This window comes from Pan paniscus, chromosome 3 (assembly GCF_029289425.2).
Source record: "Pan paniscus chromosome 3, NHGRI_mPanPan1-v2.0_pri, whole genome shotgun sequence".
NCBI classification, from domain to species: Eukaryota; Metazoa; Chordata; class Mammalia; order Primates; family Hominidae; genus Pan; species Pan paniscus.
Window position 1 is genome coordinate 180,941,051 of NC_073252.2, and position 26,845 is coordinate 180,967,895.

Sequence of the window (26,845 nt, forward strand, 5' to 3'; positions counted from 1 at the left end):
CCTCAAAAAGAGCTTTCTTCTTGCTCTGTTGTAACAAGTACTTCTCAGTACTGCTGGGCCCAGGCAACCACTTTCTGTCATTGGATTAGCTTTACTTTTGCCCGAATTTCATATAAATGGAATCATACAGCATGTGGTCTTTTGTGTCTGGCATCTTTTCACTCAACATGTGTTTGAGAGTCTTATATATTGCTGTTGAGTATTTTGTTTCATTTTATTGCTGAGTAGTATTTTATTGTATGGATATACCACAGTTTGCTTAGCCATTACCTGTAATAGTTTTGTCTATTATGAATAAAGCTGCTAATGAGCATTTGTTTAGAGGTCTTTTTGTAGATACATATTTTCATATCTCTTGGGTAAATAACAAGTTGTAGGATTGCTGGGTTGTATGGTAATTGCTAAGTTGTTCTCCAAAGTGATTGGACCATTTTAGATTCCCAGTAGCAATGAATGAGAATTCCAATTGCACCACACCCTCTTCAACACTTGGCATTGCCAGTTTTTAAATTCTAGCCATTTTACATAGTGAGCAGTGGTATCCCATTATAGTTTTGACTTGTATTTCCCTGATAATCAGTGATGTTGAGTATCCTTTCATCTGCTTACTGGCTATTTGCACAATAGTCAGTAGATGTGCAGGTTTATTTTTGGACTCTATTCTGTTGCAACATAGCTGTTTTATCTAGATTATGCTTATTCCATCATTTCTACATTTCAAGATCTGTTTCTATTGACTGATTTTTCTCCAGATTATGGGCCATATTTTTGTGCTTTTTATGTTGGTAACATTATAGTGGATGCTAGACATTATAAAGTTGGTTTTGTTGTTGTTGTTTTCATTGAGTGCTAGGTTTTGTGCCTTTTAGGGAGTTTTATACTTTTTTTCTTCTGACCGGCAGTTAAGTTACTTGCTGACCAGCTTGGTCTTTTAGAAGCTTGTTTCAAAGCTTTGTTAGGTTAGGTTCAGAGTAGCCTTTACCCTATGTCTTATTTAGCTCTGTTGTTAAGGTGTAACTTTGCTGTGGTCTCCACTGGATTCCCTAGATGTTCACTGTGGCCTTTCTCCTCTGGCTGGTCGTAATTTGAAACTGTCACAGCCCTGTGTGAGCTCGGGGAATTTATCTGCCTATAGTGTCCCAGTTGTCCTTTGCCTGGCCTTGTGCATTTCCCGTTGTCATCTCAGCATTCACTCACAGACTTCTTATGACCCCTGTGCAAATTTCTGGAACTTCTCCAGTCTCTGGAGCTTCTCCTGTGCTTTGCTTTACAAATTCCACCTGTCATGGCTTCCGTGAAATCTGCTTCCCTCTCCCTTCAATTCAGCAGTGCTTCCTTTCTCTGCTTGAGTTACCCCTCTTTGCACTGCTGTCCAAAAAGTGCTTTCAGACAGAAATGTAGGATAATCGTGGGGTTCATTTCCTCTCTTTCAGAGACCACAATCCTGTACTACCTGTTGTCCAACATCTGAAAACCATTGTTCATATATTTTATCTTCTAGTTACAGTGGCCCTGTTATTCCACCATGGCCTTCTTTGTGTTTTGCTTTGTTTTTAAAAAATCTCTATTAACCTTTTGTGTATCAAGCTTCATGTGTTTTCTGTATTAAAGCCATACTTCTTTTTGTCCCAAATTATCCCGTTTGTGTTTGCTGTTGTTGGGAGTGGGGTCCACTCGGATACAATATCCTGCTAGAGACGAGATCTTAAGTCACAATACCATAGTTTTTATGCCTTTGAACTATTCCACTTTTATTTTAAAACATGTATTACTGAATACAACACACAGAAAAGTGCATAGACTGAAATAACATAGTTTAACAAATATTTTAGAAGTGAACTGTGTAATTTCGATGGGTGAAAGAAATAGAACATCAGCATCCAGGAAACCTCTTTTATTTACTCTGTCCCATTCTCAACCCCTTCCTCTACTGGCAAATGGCCACTCTCCTTTCTTTCACAGCAGAGGGGTCCAGTACATGTCTGCAGACACAGGGGGATAGCTCTTAACCAGCCTGCACTAACCATCACCAAAACTGTCCGTTCTCTTGTATACACCATGGTATCCCAATGCTGGACAGCAGTACACTCCAACGCCTTGGCCCAACATGTGGTCAAAAAATATGTTAATTTTAAAATGTGAGAACATAAAATGTTTAGGGTAATCTGATTCTTTTGTTTTTGTTTTTCTTCATGTTTTGTGGCCCCTACTGTAGCTTCACCGCACAGTAAAGAATGTGTTTGGAGTTTATAAACTGAGCATAAGCTGCCATGGAAGACAGAGGATAAAGGGCTGACTTGCAGATGAGGTGGCTGGGGCACCTTCTGCGGGAGGCAGCATGTGAATGCTGTTGCAGAGCACTGGTTCTTGGGCTCGGCTGCTCATTGGAATCACCTGAGCAGCTTTGAAATCTACAGTGCCTGGGTTCCATCCACAGAAACTCTAGTTGGTCTGGGTTTTTTTTAAAAAAGGGTCTCTGGTTGATTGTAGTTTGTGGAAGTGCAGAATCAAGAACCAGGGCCTTAGGCTAGAGCATTCTGTATAAACAGGACCAGGGTTCTGTTTGTTTGTTTATTTTTAAATTTCAGATCCACTGCGGACTCACTGATATTTTTGTAAAATACAAGAAAAAGTGAATTACTAGAAAAGTGAAAATGTATACACACAAAGAAATGCACAGTATTTATCAACAGATAAACAATAACTGACTAAAATCGCTATAATGATTACAAAATGTTTTCTATTTCTGTCATTACTGTTGCGGACATGAAACTGAGTTCATGGACTGGTGTTGGTCTGCAGAGTAGACCAACTTTGATTAGTGCTGATGCAGAGGGCAGTGTGTCCACAGTCCTGTATTAGGTGAATGAAGGTGGGTTGGGTCCAGCTTATGCAGGGCATTGAGTGCTGGAATGAATAGCTTGGCTTTTATTCTGTAGGCACTGGGGAGCCACAGAATTCTTGAATGATCTGATTGACAACATTGTGTGTGGTAGATTTATAGTGAGAATACACTGTTGATCAGAACCTGGAAGAGGAAGGAAGTTGATGAGACTGGGTAAAATAAAACTAAAATTTCTGGAGAAGTCACTCCAGCACAGCTAAATAAACTCCTTAGAGGATACAAGAACTTAAGCTAGCCTACTCCCTAAAGCTTAAACAATCTGGAAAACAAAGTTAAATTCTAAAAAGTACCCTCCACTTAATGTTTTCAGAAACCACACAGATAGAAGATCCAAGAAAACAATGGAGGGGGGAACAGGAGAAGATGCTCAAGGACTACCTCTCTGTGGCACAGGATGCCCTCCGGACACAGAAGGAACTGTACCATGTGAAGGAGCAGAGGCTGGCGCTGGCCCTGGATGAATACGTGCGATTAAATGATGCCTATAAGGAAAAGTCAAGTTCTCGCACAAGCTGTAAGTACAGTGTGGCTATTCAGACTTTGGAAGTGGAGACTGAATTGTAGATAACAGAAGACCACTTACATTTCTATGGAGTTTAATTTTGAGTTCTTTTCCCTCCTAAGCAGGAAGAGTCTCTCAAAACCGTTGAGAGGTGAGGGAACACCCCAGATTTTCTCACCCCTACTTCAGATAAAAGAATCTCCATTTGGGTGTTATGCATGCCTTCTGTTTCTGCACCTGCCTCTGCCAGGTTGCCTTTTATGCATTTACGAGTTAATTTTTACCTTTTCAGAACAGTGCAAGTAGTTTGGCCCTTTTTGCTACTTTTGTACAATATTTTTAGTGGCGAGGAACTGGAACTATTACCTAGAATGTAATTTCTGTTGACCATCTGAGTTGATTTACCGCTCCCTCATCTGACAGATTGACTGTTTGGAGCTGGCTTTGTTTAAAGAAGCAGCTGTGATGAGCTCAGAAGTTCTGCTTAAATTATAAATTCCTTGATAACGCAAAACTCTGATATACTGCTGCAGTATAGTCCTCTGAGGACATAGTGTGTCTAAAATCCAGAAGAAAATTAAGCACCAAGGTCTTAATGACATTTCTCTTTACAGAGTTAAAAAAATGGTAGCGGTTTGAAGATTACTTTTTATATTTAGGTGTCTGATGAATGGCAATAAAGGAATTATAAAAAGAAAGCAAGTATTCACAGAAGCACATAAATCTTGTTTTTAGCTTCAGTAAATTCTAAGCTGAGAACTAGTTATGCAACTTGTAAATAATTAGTTTTTCTTTTTTCTCTATAAAAGTATTCTCAGGATCTTCATCCAGTACTAAATATGATCCCGATATTTTAAAAGCTGAGATCTCCACTACAAGATTAAGGGTAAGAGGTTTTAAATTGTGGTTCTATGTTGACCCATATGCATAGAGTCTGAAGGCTGTGGAAGGGGCTTTAGTGATCAGTTCTCATCTCCATTTGGTGTAGAAAACTCCTCCCCTTATCCCTGATGAGTGGTCCTTCTACCTTGATGTGAACAAGTTCAGAGTGTGGGATAGTCTTTATTATTGAGACAATGTGTTCCATTATTGGGCAGTGTTTTTTTTGTTGTTTGTTTGTTTGTTTTTTGAGATGAAGTCTCACTCTGTCACCCAGGCTAGCGCACTGCAATCTCCACCTCCTGGGTTCAAGCAATTCTCCCGCCAGAGCCTCCAGAGTAGCTGGGATTACAGGTGCGTGCCACCATGCACAACTAATTTTAGTATTTTTAGTAGAGATGGGGTTTCACCATGTTGGCCAGGCTGGTCACATTGGTCTTGAACTCCTGACTGCAAGTTATCTGCCCGCCTTAGCCTCCCAAAGTGCTGGGATTATAGGTGTGAGTCACTGCACCTGGCCTATTGGGCAGTTTTATTGTTAGCAGTTAGAATATTGAATCAAAATTTGAGTCTTGTAACTTGCTTTCCCTCATTGTGCTGAGTTGTGTCCTCCAGAGTTAAGCCAAGTTGCTCTTTTGTCAGACAACCCAATATTTCAAGATGCCCACAACTTAAAAGTCCAAGTCAGACTTTACTAGGTCCTCATAATGCCTCATGGAGAGGTGTTTCCTGAATCTTGGCCTGAATCTTTTTAACTAAACTGATGTTAAGGCCAGAACTTGTTTATCCTTGATTTTTAGAATATTGAAGTCTGTTCACCAAGTAAATAAACTCATGTAACTGATACCCCCTGGTCATGAACTAGGTTATTACCATGATTTCTCCTCATTATTTCACCTCTCCATTAAGGTGGTACTAGCCTCATGAGCACTGAGGGTTAATTTTTCACCTGCTTTGAACTTCCTAAGACTGGAGACCGTATGTGTTAATTTGATGGCTCGCCTTGCTCAACAGCATTTCGAGATCCACGTTCATTTTTGTTGCTGTATAGTGTTCCACTTTTGTGTAAATACCATCAATTCTTTATCTCATATAATATTGATGTACATTAAAGTTTATTTCAATTTCTGATTATTAAAAATTATGCCTTAATGTACATATCTATTATGCATTATATGTGGAACACTTATATGTGGACCCTTAAAAGGAGATCAAATATACTGAGATAGAGAATAAAACAGTGGTTACCGTGGACCTCGGGGTGGGGCGGAGGTGAGGGGAGATGAAATGGTGAGATGTGGTTCAAAGGATAAAAGGTGCAGATATGTGGGATGAACAAGTCTAGAGATGTAATGTACAACATGAGGGCTATAGGGAATAACATTGTATTGTATTAGGGATTCTTGTTAAATAAGTTAAATAAGTAGATTTTGTGACAAAAAATGGTAACTGTGTGAGCTGATAGATATGTTAATTTGATTCACTATAGTAATCAGTTTACTATCTCCATGTATCCCATAACATCATGTTGTAAGCCTCAAATATACACAATAAAATTTATTTTTAAAAAATACAGCCACGGCTCACTTAACAACGGGTATACATTCTGAGAAGTGTATTGTTAGGCAATTCCCTTGTCCTGTGAACATCACAGAGTATACTAATGCAAGCCCGTATCACAGGGCTACTACACACCTCAGCTATATGGGATAGCCTATTGCTTCCAGGCTACAAACCTGTACCGTATGATACTGTACTGAGTACTGGAAGTACATATTGTAAGTACATTCAGTACCTAGAATTATAACATACAGTAGTATTTGTGTCTAAACTTATCCAATGGTAGAAAAGGCAGTGCGAGACATACCGTCTTATATGCAGGGAAATGTGGACTTGTGGCACCTGACTGTACATATCTCAGTGGATACTGCCAGTTTCAGCCCTTCTTACTTGCTCATGTCTGCACTAAGTCTCTAAGTTACTTTATGCACAGGCTTTTGCCTACATCTCACAAGTTTTGAATTTTATATTTCCACTGTTATTCAGATCAAAGTATTTTCTAACTTCCTTTATGATTTCTCATATGAGTGCATTGCTTAATTTTCAAACAATTGGAGATTTTCTTTTATATTTGAAGCTGGGTGCAGTGGCTCACACCTGTAATCCCAGCACTTTAGGAGGCCAAGGTGGGAGGATCGCTTGAGGCCAGGTGTTCAAGACCAGCCTGGGCATCATAACAAGACATAATCTCTATTAAAATTAAAAAAAGTTTTAATCTCAGAATTTCTATTTGATTATTTTTCAATTGTTTCTAGTTACTTGCCCAAATTCTGCACATTAATGTGTAATTTTTGAACACTTTGTCATCCTAGAGAGGATTTAGTTTTGTTTCTTTTAGGTAGTCAGGCCAGGGGCAGGTAATTTTAATATAATCATCATTTGAGCTGACTGTAGCCTGGGCTTCAGTCCTTCTCTAAGGGCAGGTCAATTTCCAGTTTCCCTTTTCTTTTAGGGCAAAGCTCTTCAAAATCCCAGTTGAACTCTTGAGGTGTTTTACCAGGGCCCCTTCCGTTCGATAGATGCTGAACTTCACGTCTCTTCCCTATGCCTTAGCTCTGTGGGGCTGCCAGCCCTTCTCTGTGTCTCAGGTGCTCAGTCACTGCATGCTCCCAGCCTTTCACTTTCTCTGTTGTGTGGGCAAATACCTCAAAAGCAGAAATGGTGCCATGTTTGGATTATGACACTGAGCTTCCCTTATCTTTTGGATTTTTTTTTTTTTTTTTGACGGAGTCTTGCTCTGTTTCCCAGGCTGGAGTACAGTGGCGCTATCTCAGTTCACTGCAAGCTCCGCCTCCTGGGTTCAGGGGATTCTCCTGCCTCAGCTTTCCGAGTAGCTGGGACTACAGGCGCCTGCCACCACGCCTGGCTAATTTTTTGTATTTTTAGTAGAGATGGGGTTTCGCCATGTTGGCCAGGCTGGTTTCGAACACCTGACCTCGTGATCTGCCCACCTCAGCCTCCCAAAGTGCTGGGATCACAGGTGTAAGCCACCGCGCCCGGCCTCTTTTGGATTTTTAACACAAGTTCTTGCTGCCTTAGTCCTCGAATGTCCTCAAATAGATGTATGTGTTTGTTTTCTCATAATTTTTCTATTTCTTTTTAGAAAAAGAGTATGAAAAAGGTTTGTCTACACTTACTGGAAGTAAATCTCTTTAGTTTGGATTTCTTTATTTATGAAGTCGTCATTCTATGTCACTGTACAATAAATACCACTCCAGGGTGTCCTGGACGCTTTACTTTGTCAGTCCATCCATAATTCTCTGTTCTTGCAATGGTTTGTCAAATGCCTTAGTACTGTATCTCTGTACCGTGTCTATATGTTTGTTTCTGTGATCTACTAGGCTAGTACCTTATCTTACAAAAAAGGAAATGAAGACATTTTTGTCAAAACTTACTCTCAATAAACTCCAATACTCGAGCTGTGCACTTCTCAGCAAGTTATTATTACTTCCCTCTGAAATTTTCACCCTTTTCATAGTTCTTATCCTTGCAAGACACACTGTAAATGGAATAACCACAATAAGCTGTTAATCTGTACACTTAGATCCGCTAAGAAATATGCAAACTGAGGGAGGGATTTAGAAACAAAAATATATTAGGATATCTCGTAAAACTAACCATTTAGAAGGAAGTGGAGCCTCATCCCAATCAGGGGTAGCACAGGAAATCCCAAGTGGTCACATTCCCCAGAATTGTCTTCTAATGTAGCGGAATCTCTTAGATTAAGCTTCTTCTATGCCAGGTTTAGTTCGCTCTTAATATCAGAGGCCTATATTATATATAACATATAATATATATAATATTTATCACCTTGTGACCACAAAGATGAGTCGGAGAGAGACGCCCTCTTCAAGAAGGTGCTTCCCTCACAAAAAGAAGACAAGATATTCATACATAACTATAATAAAAGATCAGAAATGACACTGGTCTCATCCCTTTCATTAGTGCCTAGGTGCTTGTTTAATACTTCTTGGCACTGTGAATGCCTTTTTAGAAATGCTGCCATAGCAGATTGGTCCTCACGGACTGTGTTGCTGTTGTGATGTTTTGAGCTGTGTTTGAACACTTGGGCACAGATGATGCGCTGTTTGGTATCTGTGTCCGTTTTGACCAGGTAGCACTTTAGGAATGGCCCAGCCATTCAGAAGTGGATGGGTAACTTGGCAGAGTCTGTTAGATTTTGATAATCTGGCCCTTCTTGGTTTGCGTATTCTGTTAAAAATCCCTTTCACGAATTAATGCCGTAGGAGTAGTAACTCTTGAATAAATTAACTCATCACTTTGGTGTTTTGGAAGACTTGCCTGCATTTTTGGTCACAATAACAATTTTTAAAGCAAAGCCAAACACTAGTTTTATGCTTTAATGTTTTGTTGCAACAATATTAGCAGGTGTACCTCAGTTGTTTTACTGAATTAGTACTAGCAGGTCAAGTATTTGGGAATCATGTATTTAGAAGCACCTGTCTAAAATATGTTTCATGTTATATTATGGACATAGGTACTGATAATCATTGGGCTTGTTTCCTCTTTGGTCAAATGGGATAACAGTACTTCCCGATACCTTATTTTTATTTGTCAAAATGGTAAAATGAATGCATTAGTGCTTTTTATTAAGATACTCTTAACTTTTAAAGCTGGTGTTTAATTGCTTGAGAAAATCTCAATAGCCATTTTTCAAGGAAGAAGAATATAAATGTTTTTACTGCAAAATTTATTATTTATTTATAATAGATCTTAGACCATAGTCACCTTGGGTTAAAATATAAACTGTCTCATGCAAATTAAACTTTAAATTCAATTGCCGTTAAAAAAAAACACAATACCGAAGTTTATAAATAGGTGAAATTTGGTGAAAATTTTGTGGAGAAAGTTTTTGGCTAATTTTTATTAAATTTTTACTATTGTTAAGCCTAAATAGAGTGTTAGAAATGTAAAAGAAAGTCTTTAGGAATACTAATGTATTTGAGAAGTGTATTGAGTACCCATTGCATGTGCTTTAATACAACTTTTAATTTTGTGAGAGTGAAGAACAAAGACCCCTTTGGTTAAACTATTTGCACCGCATTCCAAACACATAGCTGGCTAGGGGGCACTGTTATTAATAACAGTATACTATCTTTTGTTCTCAAGTATGTACTGCTCACACATTGTTAATATAGACTCACTTTGAATTCGTTTTAGCAGTGGTGATGAGCTTAGAAAAGTCATCCACAGTCTTAGCTATTTGTAATCTTGGAGACAGATTTAAAAGAATGGCAGTCAAATTTAAGGTTCACTTTGTAACTGTGAGTAAAGTAGTAATGTGCACATCAAAATATGACACTTTAGCTAATTATCTCACACAGTAAAAATCATATCAGTATTCTTCAAATAAAAAGAAATATGCTGGCCAGGCACGGTGGCTCATACCTGTAATCCCAGCACTTTGGGAGGCCGAGGTGGGCGGATCACCTGAGGTCGGGAGTTCGAGACCAGCCTGACCAACATGGAGAAACCCCGTCTGTACTAAAAATACAAAATTAGCCAGGCAAGGTGGCACATGCCCATAATCCCAGCTACTAGGGAGGCTGAGGCAGGAGAATCTCTTGAACGTGGGAGGCGGAGGTTGCGGTGAGCCGAGATTGCACCAGCCTGGGCAACAAGAGCGAAACTCCGTCTCAAAAAAAAAAAAAGAAATATGCCTTTGGAGAATGTAAATTGCCGCAAATATTCTCTCTTGACTAGACATGAGAGATATCCTTATTCTCATACTATGTTTACAATTTAGCTTACATTTCAAGTTCTTTCAGCTGTGACTTTGCTTTCTTTTAGGGTGTTGAAAGAGAATGATGCTAACTTGCAACACCAAACTGTAGATAAGGTTATTCTTAGGATATTTGGAAATGAATTTGTATTGTACAGTAGCTCCCCCTTATTCATAGGGCATATGGTCCAGGCCCCCCAGTGGATGCCTGAAGCCCCAGATAGTACTGAACCCATTGTATACTGTTTTCTCCTATACAGCCATACCTGTGATAAAGTTTAACTTATAAATTAGACATAGTAAGGGATTACGACAATGACTAATAATAAAATTGAACAGTCATCGCATTATACTTTAATAAAAGTTATGTGGACGTGGTCTCTCTCTCTCTCTCAAAATATCTTATTGTATCATAGTCATCTATTTTTGGACCGCAGTTGACTGCAGGCAACCTAAACTGCAGAAAATGAAACTGTGGATAAGGGAGGACTATTATAGTTAGTGTTGGGTTAGAAAATAGTGCAACAGTCTTAGTGAATTTTGAGTGAAATTAGGAATGAGATGACTTGACTTACATTCGCAAGAAAAAAAAAAGCAAGACAGAAAGAAAATGAGAGATTCTCTTTAATACAAGAACTGGTGTTATCTAATATGACATGCTAGTAACTTGAAATAATTAAAATGTATAGCACAGTAGTGTCTTCTTTCAAAAGCATACCAGAATTTGAGCAGAGTGAACTTTAATACTTAATCAATTTATTGATTTTATAATGTTTTATTTCTCTCGCTCTCTTTCTATGAGTTTGGCCTCCTTTTCTAGCTTTGAAGGGTATGAAACTGCAGGCTAAATATGTATTTTAAAAAAGAAATCATTCATTGGCACTGTGTTGTTGAGGAGGAGATATTTAGTTTCTCTTCACCTAGCTAAGCTACCATGTCAATCTATATACATCCTAATTCTTAAATACCCTTATATTCATAATGCTTGTGGCATTTTACAATATTAAAAGCAATTAATTTTTCCTGTTAGAGAATATATAATCTGAGCAAACAGGATTGACAGGAAAATATCACTCATAAATGATCTATTTTAAATGATTCTATAAAGCCTACAAAGCTCATTTGCTTATATTTTGAAGGTCATAGGGGCTAAGCTTTGTGGAATGTTATGAGATAAAGATATAATGAATACATTCAAACCAACACTTCCTTATATTTTGGTACTTTTCTTTGACATGTACGCAATAAATACATTGACCTAACATGTTCACATTGAATTTTGAAACAACCTCCTGACGCCATGACAGTGAAAGTATGAAATAGCTATTTATTGTACATATGTTTTGCAATCTTCAGCAGCCTCGGGTGCACATTTATTTCTAGAGCTGAGGGTGGTAGACATAATACTCTCAGCTTCTACTTAATGAAGGCATCAGAATTTTAGCTCCTTCAAGATGTAAGGGAATAAAATTGTGTGATTCAAAAGTCGTCAGCTGGATGACAATTTTAGATGTGTCTTTAGAGAGAAGGTGATATTGGTGAAATAGGCTCAACAAGAAGACATTTTGCCTAAAATTCAGGCTGTCAAAATCATGTGGATATATTTTAAAAGATCCAGCTTACTTCTGTTTCTGTCCATGAAAGATTAACTACTACAAGAATTGCCCTCTAACAGCAGGTGATTAGAGAACTAGACAAAAATCTAGGAAACAGCTGTTTTCAGACTTCAGGTAACAGTAGAAGACTGTAATTCTTAACTGAAAGGAAACAGATGAAGTGAGCCCTGGGATTGCACTGTTTGCAGTATGAGGAGAAGGACCCAAACATAGTCTAGTGGTGTGCATGAGTTGATGAGACAGAAGAGAAAAGTTCATTGGCGGAGAAGTGGCTAGAATATATAGGAAATACCGGAGAGAAGGGAGCTACAGAGATAGAAGAGAGCAAGAGCAGGCAAGTGCCAGTCTAGAGATTTCTAGTAGGGTCTCCTCAAATCTTTGACTGAATACTGATTGAGTAGCCATGGTACACAATACCATGAGGCTGGAGAAAGAAAGTGATAGGACAGTTCTCAGAGCTCACATAGGGCTGGGAATAGTTTGTGTTTCCATCAGCCAGCATAGAGACATAGAACCTTGAACAGAAACATCAGAAGGGTAATGCCATAGTAGTGGGACCAAATTAGTCTGAGGCTAGGGCTGCATTGGACTTATTCTAACAAAAATTGAAAGCAAACATTGAAAGGATCAAATTGATTTAAAATAATTTATTTGTGTGCTAGAACAAAGTCCAGGATCCTTTAAGATAATACAGTAAAATCCAGCACCAAGAATGTAAAATTCACAATGGCCAGTATCTAGTCAGAATTTTTCATGTGTGTTGGGGATGAGAGTAGTGTGGAGGGGCAAAAGAGGGCTTACCAAGAGGGCATCAGGAAACCTTTGGGAGTGTTAGGTATATTCTAAAAGTGTATTGACAGTTACATGTGTATATACATGTGTCAACACTTATGTATGTAGTTTAAACATATTCACTTTATTATATGCTAGTTATACATCAATAAAGCTGTTAAGAATGCTCAGGTATGCAAAGAAGCAAGAAAATATGATCCACAACAAAAAGAAGAAATGACAGGTACAATTTAATTAGCAGACAAACATGTTAAAACATGTTATGCATATGCTCAAGAATGTAAAGGAAAATGTGAAAATGGGGAGAAAAAATATATTAAAAAAACAAAATGGAACTTCTACAGATTAAAAATACAATATCAGAAACAAAATAACTATATGGGAGTAACAGCTGATTATACATTACCAAATAAAAGATCAGTGAAGTTAAAGACATAGGAATAGAAACTACCGAAAATGAACTACACAGAGAAAACAAAGTCTGGTAAAAATTTATCAGCGTATCAGTGTCCTGTGGTTCAATATCAGATAGTTAGACGTGTAATTAAAGTTCCCTAGAAACAGCAGGGGAGGAAATCACAACAATTATTTGCAGAAACTGAAATTATTAATCCATCAATATAGGAAATTCAACAAACCCAAGGCAGAATGAAAAAAAAGATCATACCAAAGCACATCATAATCATATTGCCAGAAATCGATGGTAAAGAGAAAATCTTAAAAGTAGCCATAGAAAAAGGCATTATGTACAGTGGAATAACGATAAGAATTACAACAGACTCCTCATCAGAAATAATACAAACTATAAGATAGTAGAGTGGTATTTTAAGAGTACCAATACTAAAAGAAAAACTGTCAGCCTAGATTTCTATACCTAGTGAAAATATCTTTTAAATTGAAGGCAAAACAGCCAGTATAAAAATGGGCAAGAGACTTCAATAGACATTTCTGCAAAGATATACAAATGGCCAATAAGCATATGAAAAGATGATAAACATCACTAGTCATTAGGGAAATGCAAATCAAAATTACAAGGAGATATCACTTCACACCTATTAGGAAAACTATTACTTAAAAAAAAAAAAAACAACTGACTAACACAGGTTGGACATTGGTATATAAGTATCTGTTTGAGTCTCTGCTTTCGGTTCTTTGGGGTATATATCCAGAAGTGGAATTGTTCGATCACAAGGTAATTCTAAATTTAACTTTTTGATACATATCTATATAGATTTTGATACAAATCTTCTAATCTAGGAAGATATTTGTTATAAAGAATTGGCTGACACAATTATGGAAACTGGCGAGTCCAGATTTGCGGCATGGGCTGACAAACTGGAGGCACAGGAGAGCCAGTACAGTTCCAGTCCAAAGACCAGCAGCCTGGAGACCCAGGAAAGCTGATGGTGCAGATGAAGTCTGAAGGCTGGCAGGCAGAGACCCAGGAAAGCTGGCAGTGCAGATGAAGTCCAAAGGCAGTCTGTTGAATTCCTACTAGGTTAGAGAGGTCAGTTTTTTTATTCTGATCAGGGCTTCAACTGATTGGATGAGGTATATTCACATTATGGAGGGCAATCTGTATACTCAGAGTTCACCAGTTTAAAAACTAATCTTATCCAAAAATATCCTCCAAATTGACACATAAAATTAACTATTACATACCTACAACCTATATGTCCATCACAGGTAAATGTCAACAAAATATGGCATATACATATAATGCAATATTATTAAGCTTTAAAACATAATGAAATTCTGGTACATGCTACAACATGGATGAACCTTGAAAACATTATGTTAAGTGAAATAAGCCAGACACAAAAGAACAAATATGATTCATCTTATATAAGGTACCTAGAATAAGCAATTTCATAGACACAGAAAATAGAACAGTGGTTACCAGGGGCTGAGGAAGAAGAGAAAGGAGTTACTGTTTAATAGGGACAGAGTTTCAGTTTAGAACAATGAAAAATTTCAGGGAATGACCAGTGATAATGGTTGTACTTAATACCACATGATTGTATACTTAAATGGTAAGTCTTAACATTTATATTTCACCACAAAAATAAAGAATAAAATAATTTTTCAGACAAACAAGAGAACTGAGTGCCTGCAGAGCTGTAACATATTAGATGTTAAAGGTAATTTCTTCAAGCAGAGGGAAAATGATACCACATGGAAATTTGGATCTAAATAAAATAATGAAAAATGTTAGAGATGATACATATTCAAATACAAGACTTTTTAAATAATTTGAAGTCTCTTTAAATAAAAATGCCTATTTAAACAAAGATAATAAAATAGGTTGTGAGGTTTATAAAATATTTAAAAGCAAAATATAAGACATCACAGAATGGGGGAGAACGGAAGGATGCTGTCATAAGGCACTTTGACTATTCATAAAGTAGTGACTTTTATTGGAAGTAGACTGCACATTTTATACATTAGAGCAAACTTTTTCTATAAAGATCCAAATAGTAAATATTTTAGATGTTGCAGGTATAGTAAGCAGAATTCTAAAATATTTTCCAATCCTCCAAGGTTTTCCCCTCCCCCACCTTTCCTAGTATACATGCCTTTCATAATTTCCAGGCTGAATATGATTCATTATTTAATATGGCAGAGTTAACTTTAAGATAGAGAAATTATCCTGGGTGGTAGAGAAATTATCCTGGGGAACTGGAGGTAACACACAAGCCCTTTAAAGACAGAGTTTCTCTGGCTGGTTGTAGGGGAGGACATTAGATGTCAAAGCATAAGAGGGTTTAAATGTACCATTGCTGGATTACAGAGGGAGAGGCCAACATGGGAAGAAACTGAGAGCAACCTTGACTGATAGCCAGCAAGGAATACAAGTCTCAGTCCTAGAGCCACAAGGAACTGAATGCTGCCAAAAGTGAGAATGAAGTTTGGAGTGGATTTTTCTGCAAAGCCCCAGATGACAACTCAGCCTGGCTAACACCCTGATTTCAGCTTTGTGATAATTTGACCAGAGAGCCCAGAGAACCTAGTGAGCTATTAAATAATTGTAATTAATTTTAAGCTGCTAAGTCTGTGGTAATTTGTCCTGCAGCATCAGAAAACTCATATAGCAGGCCATGTGCAGTCTCTGGTGCAGATTTTTGCTCTTTTTTTCTACTTTTCTTGGATAATAGTTAAACATTTGCAAACCTTTATTAACTTGTGGGCCATAAAACAAAAACAAAAACAAAAATCAGGCCACAAGATGAGCTGTCATTTGCTGATTCCTGCCCTAGAGTATCCACTTAAAAAAAAAAAAAAAAATGGCCGGGCGCGGTGGCTCACGCCTGTAATTCCAGCACTTTGGGAGGCCAAGGCGGGCGGATCACAAGGTCAGGAGATCAAGACCATCCTGGCTAACACAGTGAAATGCCATCTCTACTAAAAATACAAAAAATTAGCTGGGCGTGGTGGCGGGTGCCTGTAGTCCCAGCTACTCGGGAGGCTGAGCCAGGAGAATGGCGTGAACCCGGGAGGCGGAGCTTGCAGTGAGCCAACATCGTGCCGCTGCACCCCAGCCTGGGCAACAGAGCGAGACTCCGTCTCAAAAAGAAAAAAAAAAAAAAAGGTAACACTTTTAAGCCAATAAAGGAGATAAAATGGAACCATTAGAAAAAATTTAGTTAACCCAAAAGAAGGCAAGAATAGAGGAAGAAAATATGACAATAAGAAAGCTAATATACTAAATTTATTAATAAATGGCCTAAATGCTCCAATTAAAAGGCAAAGATTATCAGAATGGTTAAAACAAGACCCAATTTCATGATAGCTGCAACAGACCTACTTTAAATATAAAGGCCTAGATAGGTTAATTAAAATATTCAAGAAGATATATCATGAAAATACAAATCCGAAGAATGTTGCAGTTGTCCTATTAATATCAGACAAACTAAACTTCAGAACAAGGACTATTACTAGAGATTTTATAATTATAAATGGATCAGTTCATCAAAGGACATAAGAATCTTAAAGATGTATGCACATGCTAACAGAGCTTCAAATACCTGGAATAAAGACCAATACAACTGCAAGGTGAAGGACAAATCTCTAATTATAGTTGGACATGATAGAATGTGTAGTCAGATAATCAGCAATGCTGTCGAAGATGTAAACAATAACAGACCAACTTGATCCAATTAACATTTATAAAATAGAACATACCATTTAAAAACAGCAGAAGTGCACACGGAACATCACAAAAGTAATCCTTACTCTAGAATATGAAAAGAAGTCTCAGTACATTTAAGGGGACTCAAATTCATAGAGTATAACTACAGTGGAATTAAATTAGACATCATAAACAGAAATATATCTGGAAAAATTGTCAAATACTTGGAAATTATTAGCATACTTCTCAATAATTCATTGGCCAAAGAAGAGAGCTCATGAGGAACATTTAAAAATATTTTGAACTAAACAAAAGGGAAAATACACTGTATAAACATTTATTGGGTATAGCTACAGCAGTGCTTAATGGGAAGCCATTAGCAAATGGAATTCTCATACATTGCTATGGGAATGCAAAATGGTACAACCCTTTTGGAAAGCGGGTTAGCGATTTCTTACAAAGTTAAACATATTTAACATACTATCTAGCAATCCCACTTACAGGTATTTACCCAATATAAATGAAAGCATATACCCATACAACGAATTCAGTGTAAATATTTATGAGAGCTTTATGCTTATTAGCCTAAACCGGGAACCAGCCTAAATGTCTATCAATAGATAAATGGATAAACAAATTGTGATATATCCATAAAATGTAATTTAAAAGGAACAGGTTACTGATACAACATGGATGAATTTCAAAAACAGTGAAAGTTTAGTGGTTGCTAGGGGCCAGGTAGGGATAGACTATAAAGAGGCATGAGGAAATATTTTGTTGTCGTCCTGGTGGTACATGATTATATATACTTGTCTAAACTCATCATATTGTACATTTAAAATTTGTGCCATTTATTATAAATATGGTTAAAATACCATTTTCTATGTGGGAGGAAGAGATTCAGATGAATAATTATTAGAACTAATAAATAGAATCTATATGTATTTTATATATATGTAAAATCTTTTAACATATCTATGATAGCCATTCGTAATATATAAAATAAAAAAATCATATTCACAATAGCAAACCCAAATCATAAAATATCTAGAATTAACTTTTATCAAGAATTATAGTGCCCCTATCTAGAGACAATTATAAAACATTTTTGAAGGATATAAACAAATTTTAATAAATGAAAGACATATTTTAAAAAATAGAAACAATATAAGGATGCAATATCAAAATCCTAATTTGGGGATGTAGGAGGGGGAACAAGAGAGAAATTTTCAGAATATCATCTGGACATGTTACTAGAACAAATTTACCTTACATATAAAAATATATTTATGTGGCCAGGCGTGGTGGCTCACTCCTAGCACTTTGGGAGGCTGAGGCGGGCAGATCACTTGAGGCCAGGGGTTTGAGACCAGACTGGCCAACGTGGTGAAAACCCATCTCTACTGTTAATAAAAATACAAAAATTAGTCGCATGTGGTGGTGCACATACCTGTAGTCCCAGCTACTCAGGAAGCTGAGGCACGAGAATCACTTGAACCTGGGAGGCAGAGGTTGCAATGAGCTGAGATTGTGCCACTGTACTCCAGCCTGGGAGACAGAGTGAGATGCTGTCTCAAAAAATAAAATAATAAAAATATAGTTACGTGCCAAATAAATGACACTGCAGTCAATGACAAACCACATATATATGATGGTAGTCCCATGAGATTATGATGCCATGTTTTTGCTATACCCTTTCTATCTTTTGATATGTTTAGATACACAAATGCTTACAATTATGTTACAGTTGCCTACAGTTTTCAGTACAGTAACATGCTCTACAGGTTTGTAGCCTAAGACAATAGGATATGCCAAGTGGCCTAGGTGTGTAGCAGGCTATGCTATCTGGTTCTGTGTAAGTGTACTCTGTGATATTCACGTGATAGCAGAATTGCCCAACATCGTATTTCTAAGAGTGTAATCTGATGAAGTGACACATGACTAAACTTTATTATGGGAAATACTAAACAATATACATGAGTAGAGAGAATAGTATAATTTTCTCCCATATTTCTGTCATGTGTCATCCATTTTATCTTTTACTTTCAGCCTACCCTCTGAATTATTTTGATGACAACTTGAAATAGTGTTATCATTCACCTGTAAACATTTCAGCATGTATTTTTAAAGCTAAGAAGAAAGTAACTACAATGCCATTATTATTTTTGAAAAGTTAACTAGAATTCTTTATTGCTGTCCAAATGCCTTATCAATATTTATGTTTCTCATTTGTTTTTCTATTGGCTTTTTTGAATCAGGGTGTAAATATGGTCTATATATTGCAATTGGTAAATATATTTCTGAAGTCTAATTTTATTTTATTTTTTATTTATTGTCTTTTTTTGAGACGGAGTCTCACCTTGTCTTACCCAGGAGTCTTACCCAGGCTGAAGTGCAGTGCGGCAATCTCGGCTCGCTGCAACGTCTGCCTCCTGGGTTCAAGTGATTCTCCTGCCTCAGCCTCCTGAGTAGCTGGGACTGTAGGCACCTGCCACCATGCCCAGCTAATTTTTGTGTTTTTAGTAGAGACAGGATTTAGCCATGTTGGCCAGGCTGGTCTCGAACTCCTGACCTCAGGCTATCCCCCCCCTCGGCCTCCCAAAGTGCTGGGATTACAGGTGTGTGCCACCGCACCCAGCTGAAGTCTAATTTTAATCGCCCTCTTTTCTTTGTAACTTAAAACAAAACAAAACAAAACTAGGTCATTTGTGGAATTCCTCGCTGTCTGATTTTTGTATCTTACATCCCCATGGTGTACTTAAATTCCTTTGTTCCTATAATTCCTGTAAATTATTAATTAGATGTAGAGGATTATGAGATCTAGTTTTTTTGGGGCGGGGACATTCACCATGGGTTGTGCTGTATATATCCATCATGAAGTGCATGTCTCTTTTTTATTGTAGTAGTAATTTATGATCGTCTAGATTTGTTATTTCATTAGGGATTGCAAAAATATTACAGTCTAAGTATACCATTCCTTATTTATTTATTTATTTATTTATTGGAATACCTCTATAAAGAGAAACTTTCCCCCTGCATCACCACTTCTGTTTGTTATTTACTGATCCTCAGCTCATATTGGAAAGATAGATGAAATTATAAACTGTGCCATATCTCTGTCTAGCACCTGCCAGAGATAACCAACAGAGTTGAGGTTTTTGTTTAGTTTTGTTTTTGTTTTTGTTTTTTGTTTATTTTTTGAGACGGAGTCTCGCTCTGTCACCCAGGATGGAGTGCACTGACGCCATCTCAGCTCACTGCAACCCCTACCTCCTGGGCTCAAGTGATTCTTGTGCCTTAGCCTCCCGAGTAGCTGAGATTACAGACATGTGCCACCACGCCTAGCTAATTTTTGTATGTTTAGTAGAGATGAGGTTTCACCATGTTGGTCAGGCTGGTCTCAAACTCCTGACCTCAAGTGATCTGCCTGCCTCAGCCTCTCAAAGTGCTGGGATTACAGGTGTGAGCCACTGCACCTGGCCTATTTGTTTAGGTTTTAAAGTATCAATTTGTGCTCACAGATTTAAACATAACTGACATGTTTTAGGTCATTGTAATTATTATGCTTATTGATCCACAAATTTTCCTATCTTGTGATAATGGAACCTCTTTATGTTGACTCCTCATACCTTTGATCCTAGTATTCTGAAAGTTTTCTTTTACTCTGGCCTGAAAAGATGTTTTTGACTTTTTTTTGCACTAGACCTGGAATCAGACATTTATTCAAGAAACTCTTTTTGTAAAATGTTGTATTTACAGACCATACTCTATATGCATGAGTGTTTATTGCAACTGAATTGGCAATAAAATTGAACTTGTGTGTAAGTTCTTATCTTACTGTATTTAAAATACATACATTACCAGTAATTACAACAGTGTGATAGTGACACAAAAATAGGAAGATCAATGGAACTGAACATCCACAAATAGGCAGAAACATCTTGTTGAATTTAAAATATAATGAAAGTAGCACTTTTTATGATTAGAATAAAACTGGATTATTCAGTGAATGTGTAAGGATATCTCTTTGCCCATGTTAAAAGAAATTAAATAAAGGTGAAAAGAAAATAAAGGTGAGTCCCTACCTTACTTTTTGTATCAAAGTAATTCCAGATGGACCAGTAATTTAAACATGAAAAGTCCAATCATGAGCTCATTTAAATTAGTCACAAAACATTTAAAGAAAAGATCGAGAAAACAATGGGGGGGTAGCAGACAAAACCAACCTGCTGGTAAGACATTTTAAAAATCAAATGCAGTAACTAACAGGATGAGAAGCCTTTAGTCGTTCATTCATTAAGCAGTTATTTATTTAGTGCTTCATATATGCCAGACACTGTTTTACACAAGTGATGTAGCAGAGAACAGATACATTTCAGACACTATTCTAGGCAGTGAGATGTAGCATAAACAAAACAAACAAAAGTAACTGCTCTCATGGAGCTTATGCTGTATTGGGGTGGGGAGATTTGAACAACTAAGTTAATAAGCTTGGTCTAATGGTTGTATGTGGAGCCCACCAAATATTGAATGCAGATTTCTTTCCATTACTCATAAAAATTAACCACATGCTAGTCATAAAGCTGCCCTTAAAAAATTAATACAATGGATTATGAGCATACTGTCCAGCCTGGATGCCAGCTAAGTAAGAAGTCAATAACAAAAAGCCGAAAAATGCAGAACTCGTCTGTGAAACTTTTCTTTTCTTTTTTTTTTTTTTGATACAGGGTCTCGGCTCTGTCATTCAGGCTGAGTGCAGTGGTGGAATCACACGGCTTGCTGCAGCCTCAGCCTCCCAGACTCAGATGATCCTCCTGCCTCAGCCTCCCAAGTAACTGAGACCACAGGTGGTATACTACCATGCCTGGCTAATTTTTGTATTTTATGTAGAGACAGGATTTTGCCATGTTGCCCAGGCTGGTCACAAACTCCAGGGCTCAAGCAATCCACCTGCCTTGGTCTACAGGAAACTTTTACACATACTTTCAGTATAATGCATGGGTTAACAAAATTAAATAGAAATATAGAAATAGAATTAAGTGGTCATAAAAATACATATAAATTTCGTAGGCTGCAACTAAAGCAGTTTTTAGTAGGGAATTCATATAGGCTTAAAGAAGAATACTAATAATAACTAAGCTTTGCATTAAAAATCTTAAGGAACAGACTAAACTGAAAGAAGACAGGGAGAAATAGAGATAAAGACAATAATTAATGAAAATTTTAAAATGGGTACAATAGAATAGCTCTGCAATATTTAAAAGCTAGAAAACAAACAAACAAACAAAAAACACCAAATCAGGCTTTGTCAGGATTTCACAAGAAGAGAAGAGAGAAAGCACCAAAAAGCCAACATTAGGGAACTTTTTTTATCCAACCATTCAGTGGACAATATGTCCACACTGTATGTCTCCTTCTAGTGATAACTAAAAATTGTGAATGTAATATAAATGAAGATAAATGCAAGTCTGGATAAGGTAGAAAGAAAGATTTCATAGAGACTGTAGACCAGGTTCAGAACTCAGAATAGTAAGCAGAACACTAAAGCTGGCTTTGCCCTGAGGAAATTTGATAAGCTAGGCGCATATTCCCTTCTATTGTGTCCCTTTCTTGGTCTCATGGTGACAGACCCCAGCTGCATCAAGTGGGGACTCAGACAGTCACTAAGCCTTCAGTGTAAGAACACTAGAATTAAATTCAGCCAGCCCAACCACCCTAGCATACCTCCCACCACCACCACCACTACTACTTGTTGAAGACAGCAAGAAAGGTTGCCTATCTAGAGCAACAATGCTAGGTAGATAAAGGAGGAAAAAAAACATTGGGACCGTTGGATTTATCACCATCAGATACCCCTGAATTCACATTTACCTGGATGGTCTGAAAAAGCCCAAGCTAAACACTTAGCTGTGACAGTTGAATCAGTGACAGATGGTTGTGCCTCCAGACACTTGCAGATGCACGTCTTCTCCAGAGTAATACACCTTCAACTAGTGCTTTCAGTAGGAAAGTATGAACGCATAGCCCAAATCACAGATGTACAGAGAACAAAGAACTGGCAGGATAAAAAGAACAGACAATAGAATTTGATTTTCAGATGCTTGAGATTTTTGAGAAACTAGAGAAAATACAAAATATCCATGTTTAACGTGTTTTTAAGAAATAAAAAAAGAGATTGGAAATATAAGTAGGGAAGATACCATGAAAATTATCAAGAAAATACAGAAACAAACTAAGTAGAAGTTCTACAAATTAATCACGTAATGAATTAAAAATCAAAGCTGGTGGGGAATTATTTGCAAAGGTCCAAAATTAGCAAGTAATAGCTTATTTTTTCATACCAATCGTGTTTTCTTATACCTTCGGTGTTCTATGAGAAAATAACCATTAACCAGAATGTTATACACAGCAAAACATCTTTCATACATATGGGTGAAATAAAGACATTTTCAGGCAAAATTTGAGAGTAATGTATGGCATCAGTTGTTCACTATATTACTATAGAAAGCAGGAAAGGAGAGAAAAGAATAAAAAATACAGGGCAAATGAGTCTAATATAAGATGATAAACGTAAATCTCAGTGTATCAATAATTAGAATTAAGTGTAATTGGATTAAATGCTGTAGTTAAAAATACAATGATTAAAAGACTGGATTTGGAAAGAAAATCTACCTATATGATACTTAAAGAGACACCTAACAACAAAGATACAGAAAAGTTAAAAGGACGGGAAGAAAAAGATATACCAATCAAATCCTAACAGAAAAAAGCTGGTATACACAAATAAATAAGTAAATAAAGCTTTGTTAATGTCAGAAGTGATAGATTTTATGGCAAAATGCTTTACTGAAGAAAAAGGACCATGAATCTGTAATGTGTCCATTAAAATGTGGGCCCCAAAATATATAAAGCAAAAATTGGCAGAAAATCCACAATCATAGTGAGAGATTCCAATATAACTTTTGGTATTTGATAGATCAAGCAGATTTAAAAATTAGTATAGAATAGGTAAATACACGTGGTTGACAAGCTTTATTTAATTAATGTATACAACATGGAGCTTATGCTATATTGGGGTGGGGAAAAATGGGAAGCAAAAATATTTTTCAAGCACATTTAGCACATTCAGGAAAACTGACCATATTCGGGCCATTAGACTTGTTTCAATATATTTCAAAGTATTGGTTAGACCACATTCTCTGTAGTGAATTTGTTAGAAATTCATTTAAAAAATAACAACAAAGCTGTTTCCCACCTTTCAGAAAAGCTAAAATCCAAAAGACGAACAATATGAAGCGTCGTTAAGGATGTGGGGCAGCTGGAACTCTTTACTGCTGGTGGGAAACTGGCCTTTACTAATAAAGCTGAATGTGTGCATGCACACCTGCTACCATGCAGCTCCACCCTAGAGTAGAGTGTTTGTAGTGTGTAGCCTGTGTCTGGAAGTATGTGTCTGTAGCCTAATGGATGAATGCATTGTGTATGGTCATGCAGTAGAAGCTCATCTAGCAATGCAAATCCACGTACACAACTGCATGCAGCAGCACAGCGTTGAGTGGGTGAAGCTAGACACAGAAGAGTACACACTCTGAGTCCACTTATATTAAGTTCAGAAAAGACAAAACTATTTACAGGCCTAAACGTTGAGATAATGGTTACTTTTAGGGAAAAGGGAAGGTTTAGTAATTTGGAGGGCACAAGAATGGCTTCTAGGATTCTGATAATGTGTTGTTTCTTCAGCTGTTGGCCATTACCTGGCTGTTTCTACTTCGAGGACACTCACTGAGGTGCTACGCTTAAAGTTTTTTTACTTTCAGTGTCTATGTTGTTCTAAGAAACCTGGAAGCTACATAATTTGGAACTCTAGAGTAATACGCTTCTAAATAATGGGTCAAACATACATGAATGTTCTTTGCTAAAATTAGTGAGTAAAACTTTGAAAAAGAGGATATTTGCATTGCTTCAAAGCATCTCCCCTCAACTTTGTATTACTTGACCCTGGTGGTTTGAACATGTCTGCTAATTTTGGTACCTCTTTCTTCTTCTTGAATTTGGGCTGGATCCAGTGAGTACCTCCTGACAAATAGAGTATGGAAAGGAAAAACAGCTGATTTACACTATAGAAACCTGGCAGATCCCACTGGAACCAATTGATGAATGTTTCCATCACCAGGGATAAGTCATGTGGAGAGCATATACTCATACATCATTAGATGAGAAGGGCATGTCACCTCTGTGGTATTCTTTTCCAGCATCCATCATCTCAATCTAATTATGAGAGAGTATCAGGCAAACCCAAATAGGAGTACACTTTATAAAACATCTGACTAGTGCTCTTCAAAAATGAATAGGTCATTAAAGACAAGAAAGTGAGGAACTGTCACAGACTGGGGGCAACTAAGGAGACTTAACTGCTGAATAAAGTGGTTTCCTGGTGGGTTTTTGTTGTTGTTGTTTTGAGACAGAGTCTCACTCTTTCGCCAAGGCTGGAGTGCAGCGGCTCAATCTGGCTCACTGTAACCTCCACCTCCTGGGCTCAAGCAATCCTCCCACCTCAGCTTCCTGAGAAGCTGAGACTACAGGTGCACTCCATCGCAACCTGGTAAATTTTGTATTTTTTGTAGAGCTGGGGTTTTGCCGCATTGCCTAAGCTAATCTCAAACCCCTGGGCTCAGGCAATCTTCCTTCCTCGGCCTCTCAAATTAAATTGGGATTAGAAGCGTGAGCCACCACACCCAGCCTCCTATTGTTTTTTAAGAGTGGCAGGGTCTCGCTACGGTACCTAGGCTGGACCTGAATCAAAAAGGACGTTAGTGAAAAATCTGGGGAAATTCAAAAAAGTCTGTAGTTTAGTTAATAGTATAGAATGAATGTTGGAGAAAAACTTAAAGCTTTAAATGCTTGTACTAGAAAAGAAGAAAGTCTTAATGAGCAATGTAGTCAACCTAAGAACAGAATAAGCCAAAGCCAGTAGAAGAAGATAAATAAAATTAAAAGCAAAAATTATCAGCTGAGCACAGTGGCTCACACCTGTAATCCCAGCACTTTGGGAGGCCAAAGTAGATGGATCACTTGAGGTCAGGAGTTCGAGACCAGCCTGACCAACATGGTGAAACCCCATCTCTACTAAAAATACAAAAATCAGTTGGGCGCAGTGGCGCACGCCTGTAATCCCAGCTATTCGGGAGGCTGAGGCAGGAGAATCGCTTGAACCTGGGAGGCAGAGGTTGCAGTGAGCTGAGATTGCGCCATTGCACCCAGCCTGGGCAACTGCCAAGAGCAAAACTGTCTAAAAAAAAAAAAAAGTAATAGAAAACATGGCTATAATAGAAAGGATCAACAAAAGCAAATTTTGGTTTTTTAAAAGAGTAATAAAATTGACATGTCTCTCAGCATTGACTCAAAAGTAAGAAGAGAAAATGAACAAATAAAAAAGTACAGGAAATGAACACATGCTTAAGAAATAGAGACATGAGAAAATTTATACTATTACATTTGAATTTTGAAGTGAAATGACTAGATTCGTATTGAAATATTATTAACCAAAACTGATTCGAGTTGATAGAAAAAATCTGAATGGCCCTATTACCATGAGTGAAATTCCAGAGAAACGCTCAAGATTAGTCTAGCACAACTTTGACATCAAATTGTGACAAGATTGTATGAACAAAATAAAAGCCGACCATATTCGTAAGCAAAGAAGCAAAATTCCAAAACAAAACATTGTAAACTAAATACAGCAACATTTTAAAATTATATGTAATAGCTAAGGTGGGCTTATCCTAGGAATATACAATTTAGGATTTGAAAATTATTCACTGTACTAACAGAGTGAAGGGAAATTATTAATTATTCCAACAGATACAGTGAAAGCTTTTTTTTTTTTTTTTTTTGAGACAGAGCCTCACTCTGTCACCCAGGCTGGAATGCAGTGGCGCGATCTCAGCTCATCACAACCTCCGCCTCCTGTGTTCAGGCGATTCTTGTGCCTCAGCCTCCTGAGTAGCTGGGATTACAGGCGGGTACCACCACACTCAGCTAATTTTCATATTTTTAGTAGAGACAGTGTTTCACCATGTTGGCCAGGCTGATCTTGAACTCCCGACCTCAAGTGATCCACCTGCCTTGGCCTCCTAAAGTGCTGGGATTACAGGCGTGAGTCACCATGCCAGGCCCAGAGAAAGCATTTTGATAAATTCAGCTTTTATTCATGTTTTAA

The 26,845-nt window shown here is 37.4% G+C and overlaps 1 protein-coding gene across 2 annotated transcripts in view; it reads left to right on the top strand.

Moving 5' to 3' along the window:
* Positions 1-26,845, top strand: part of WWC2 (WW and C2 domain containing 2) — a 215,091-nt gene that overhangs the window by 105,276 nt on the left and 82,970 nt on the right. For both annotated transcript variants that reach the window (XM_034959460.3, XM_034959461.3), the window contains 2 exons: positions 3,216-3,419; positions 4,217-4,293. In XM_034959460.3, coding sequence (XP_034815351.3) covers positions 3,216-3,419; positions 4,217-4,293 — 281 coding nt within the window. The remainder of the gene's footprint in view (positions 1-3,215; positions 3,420-4,216; positions 4,294-26,845) is intronic.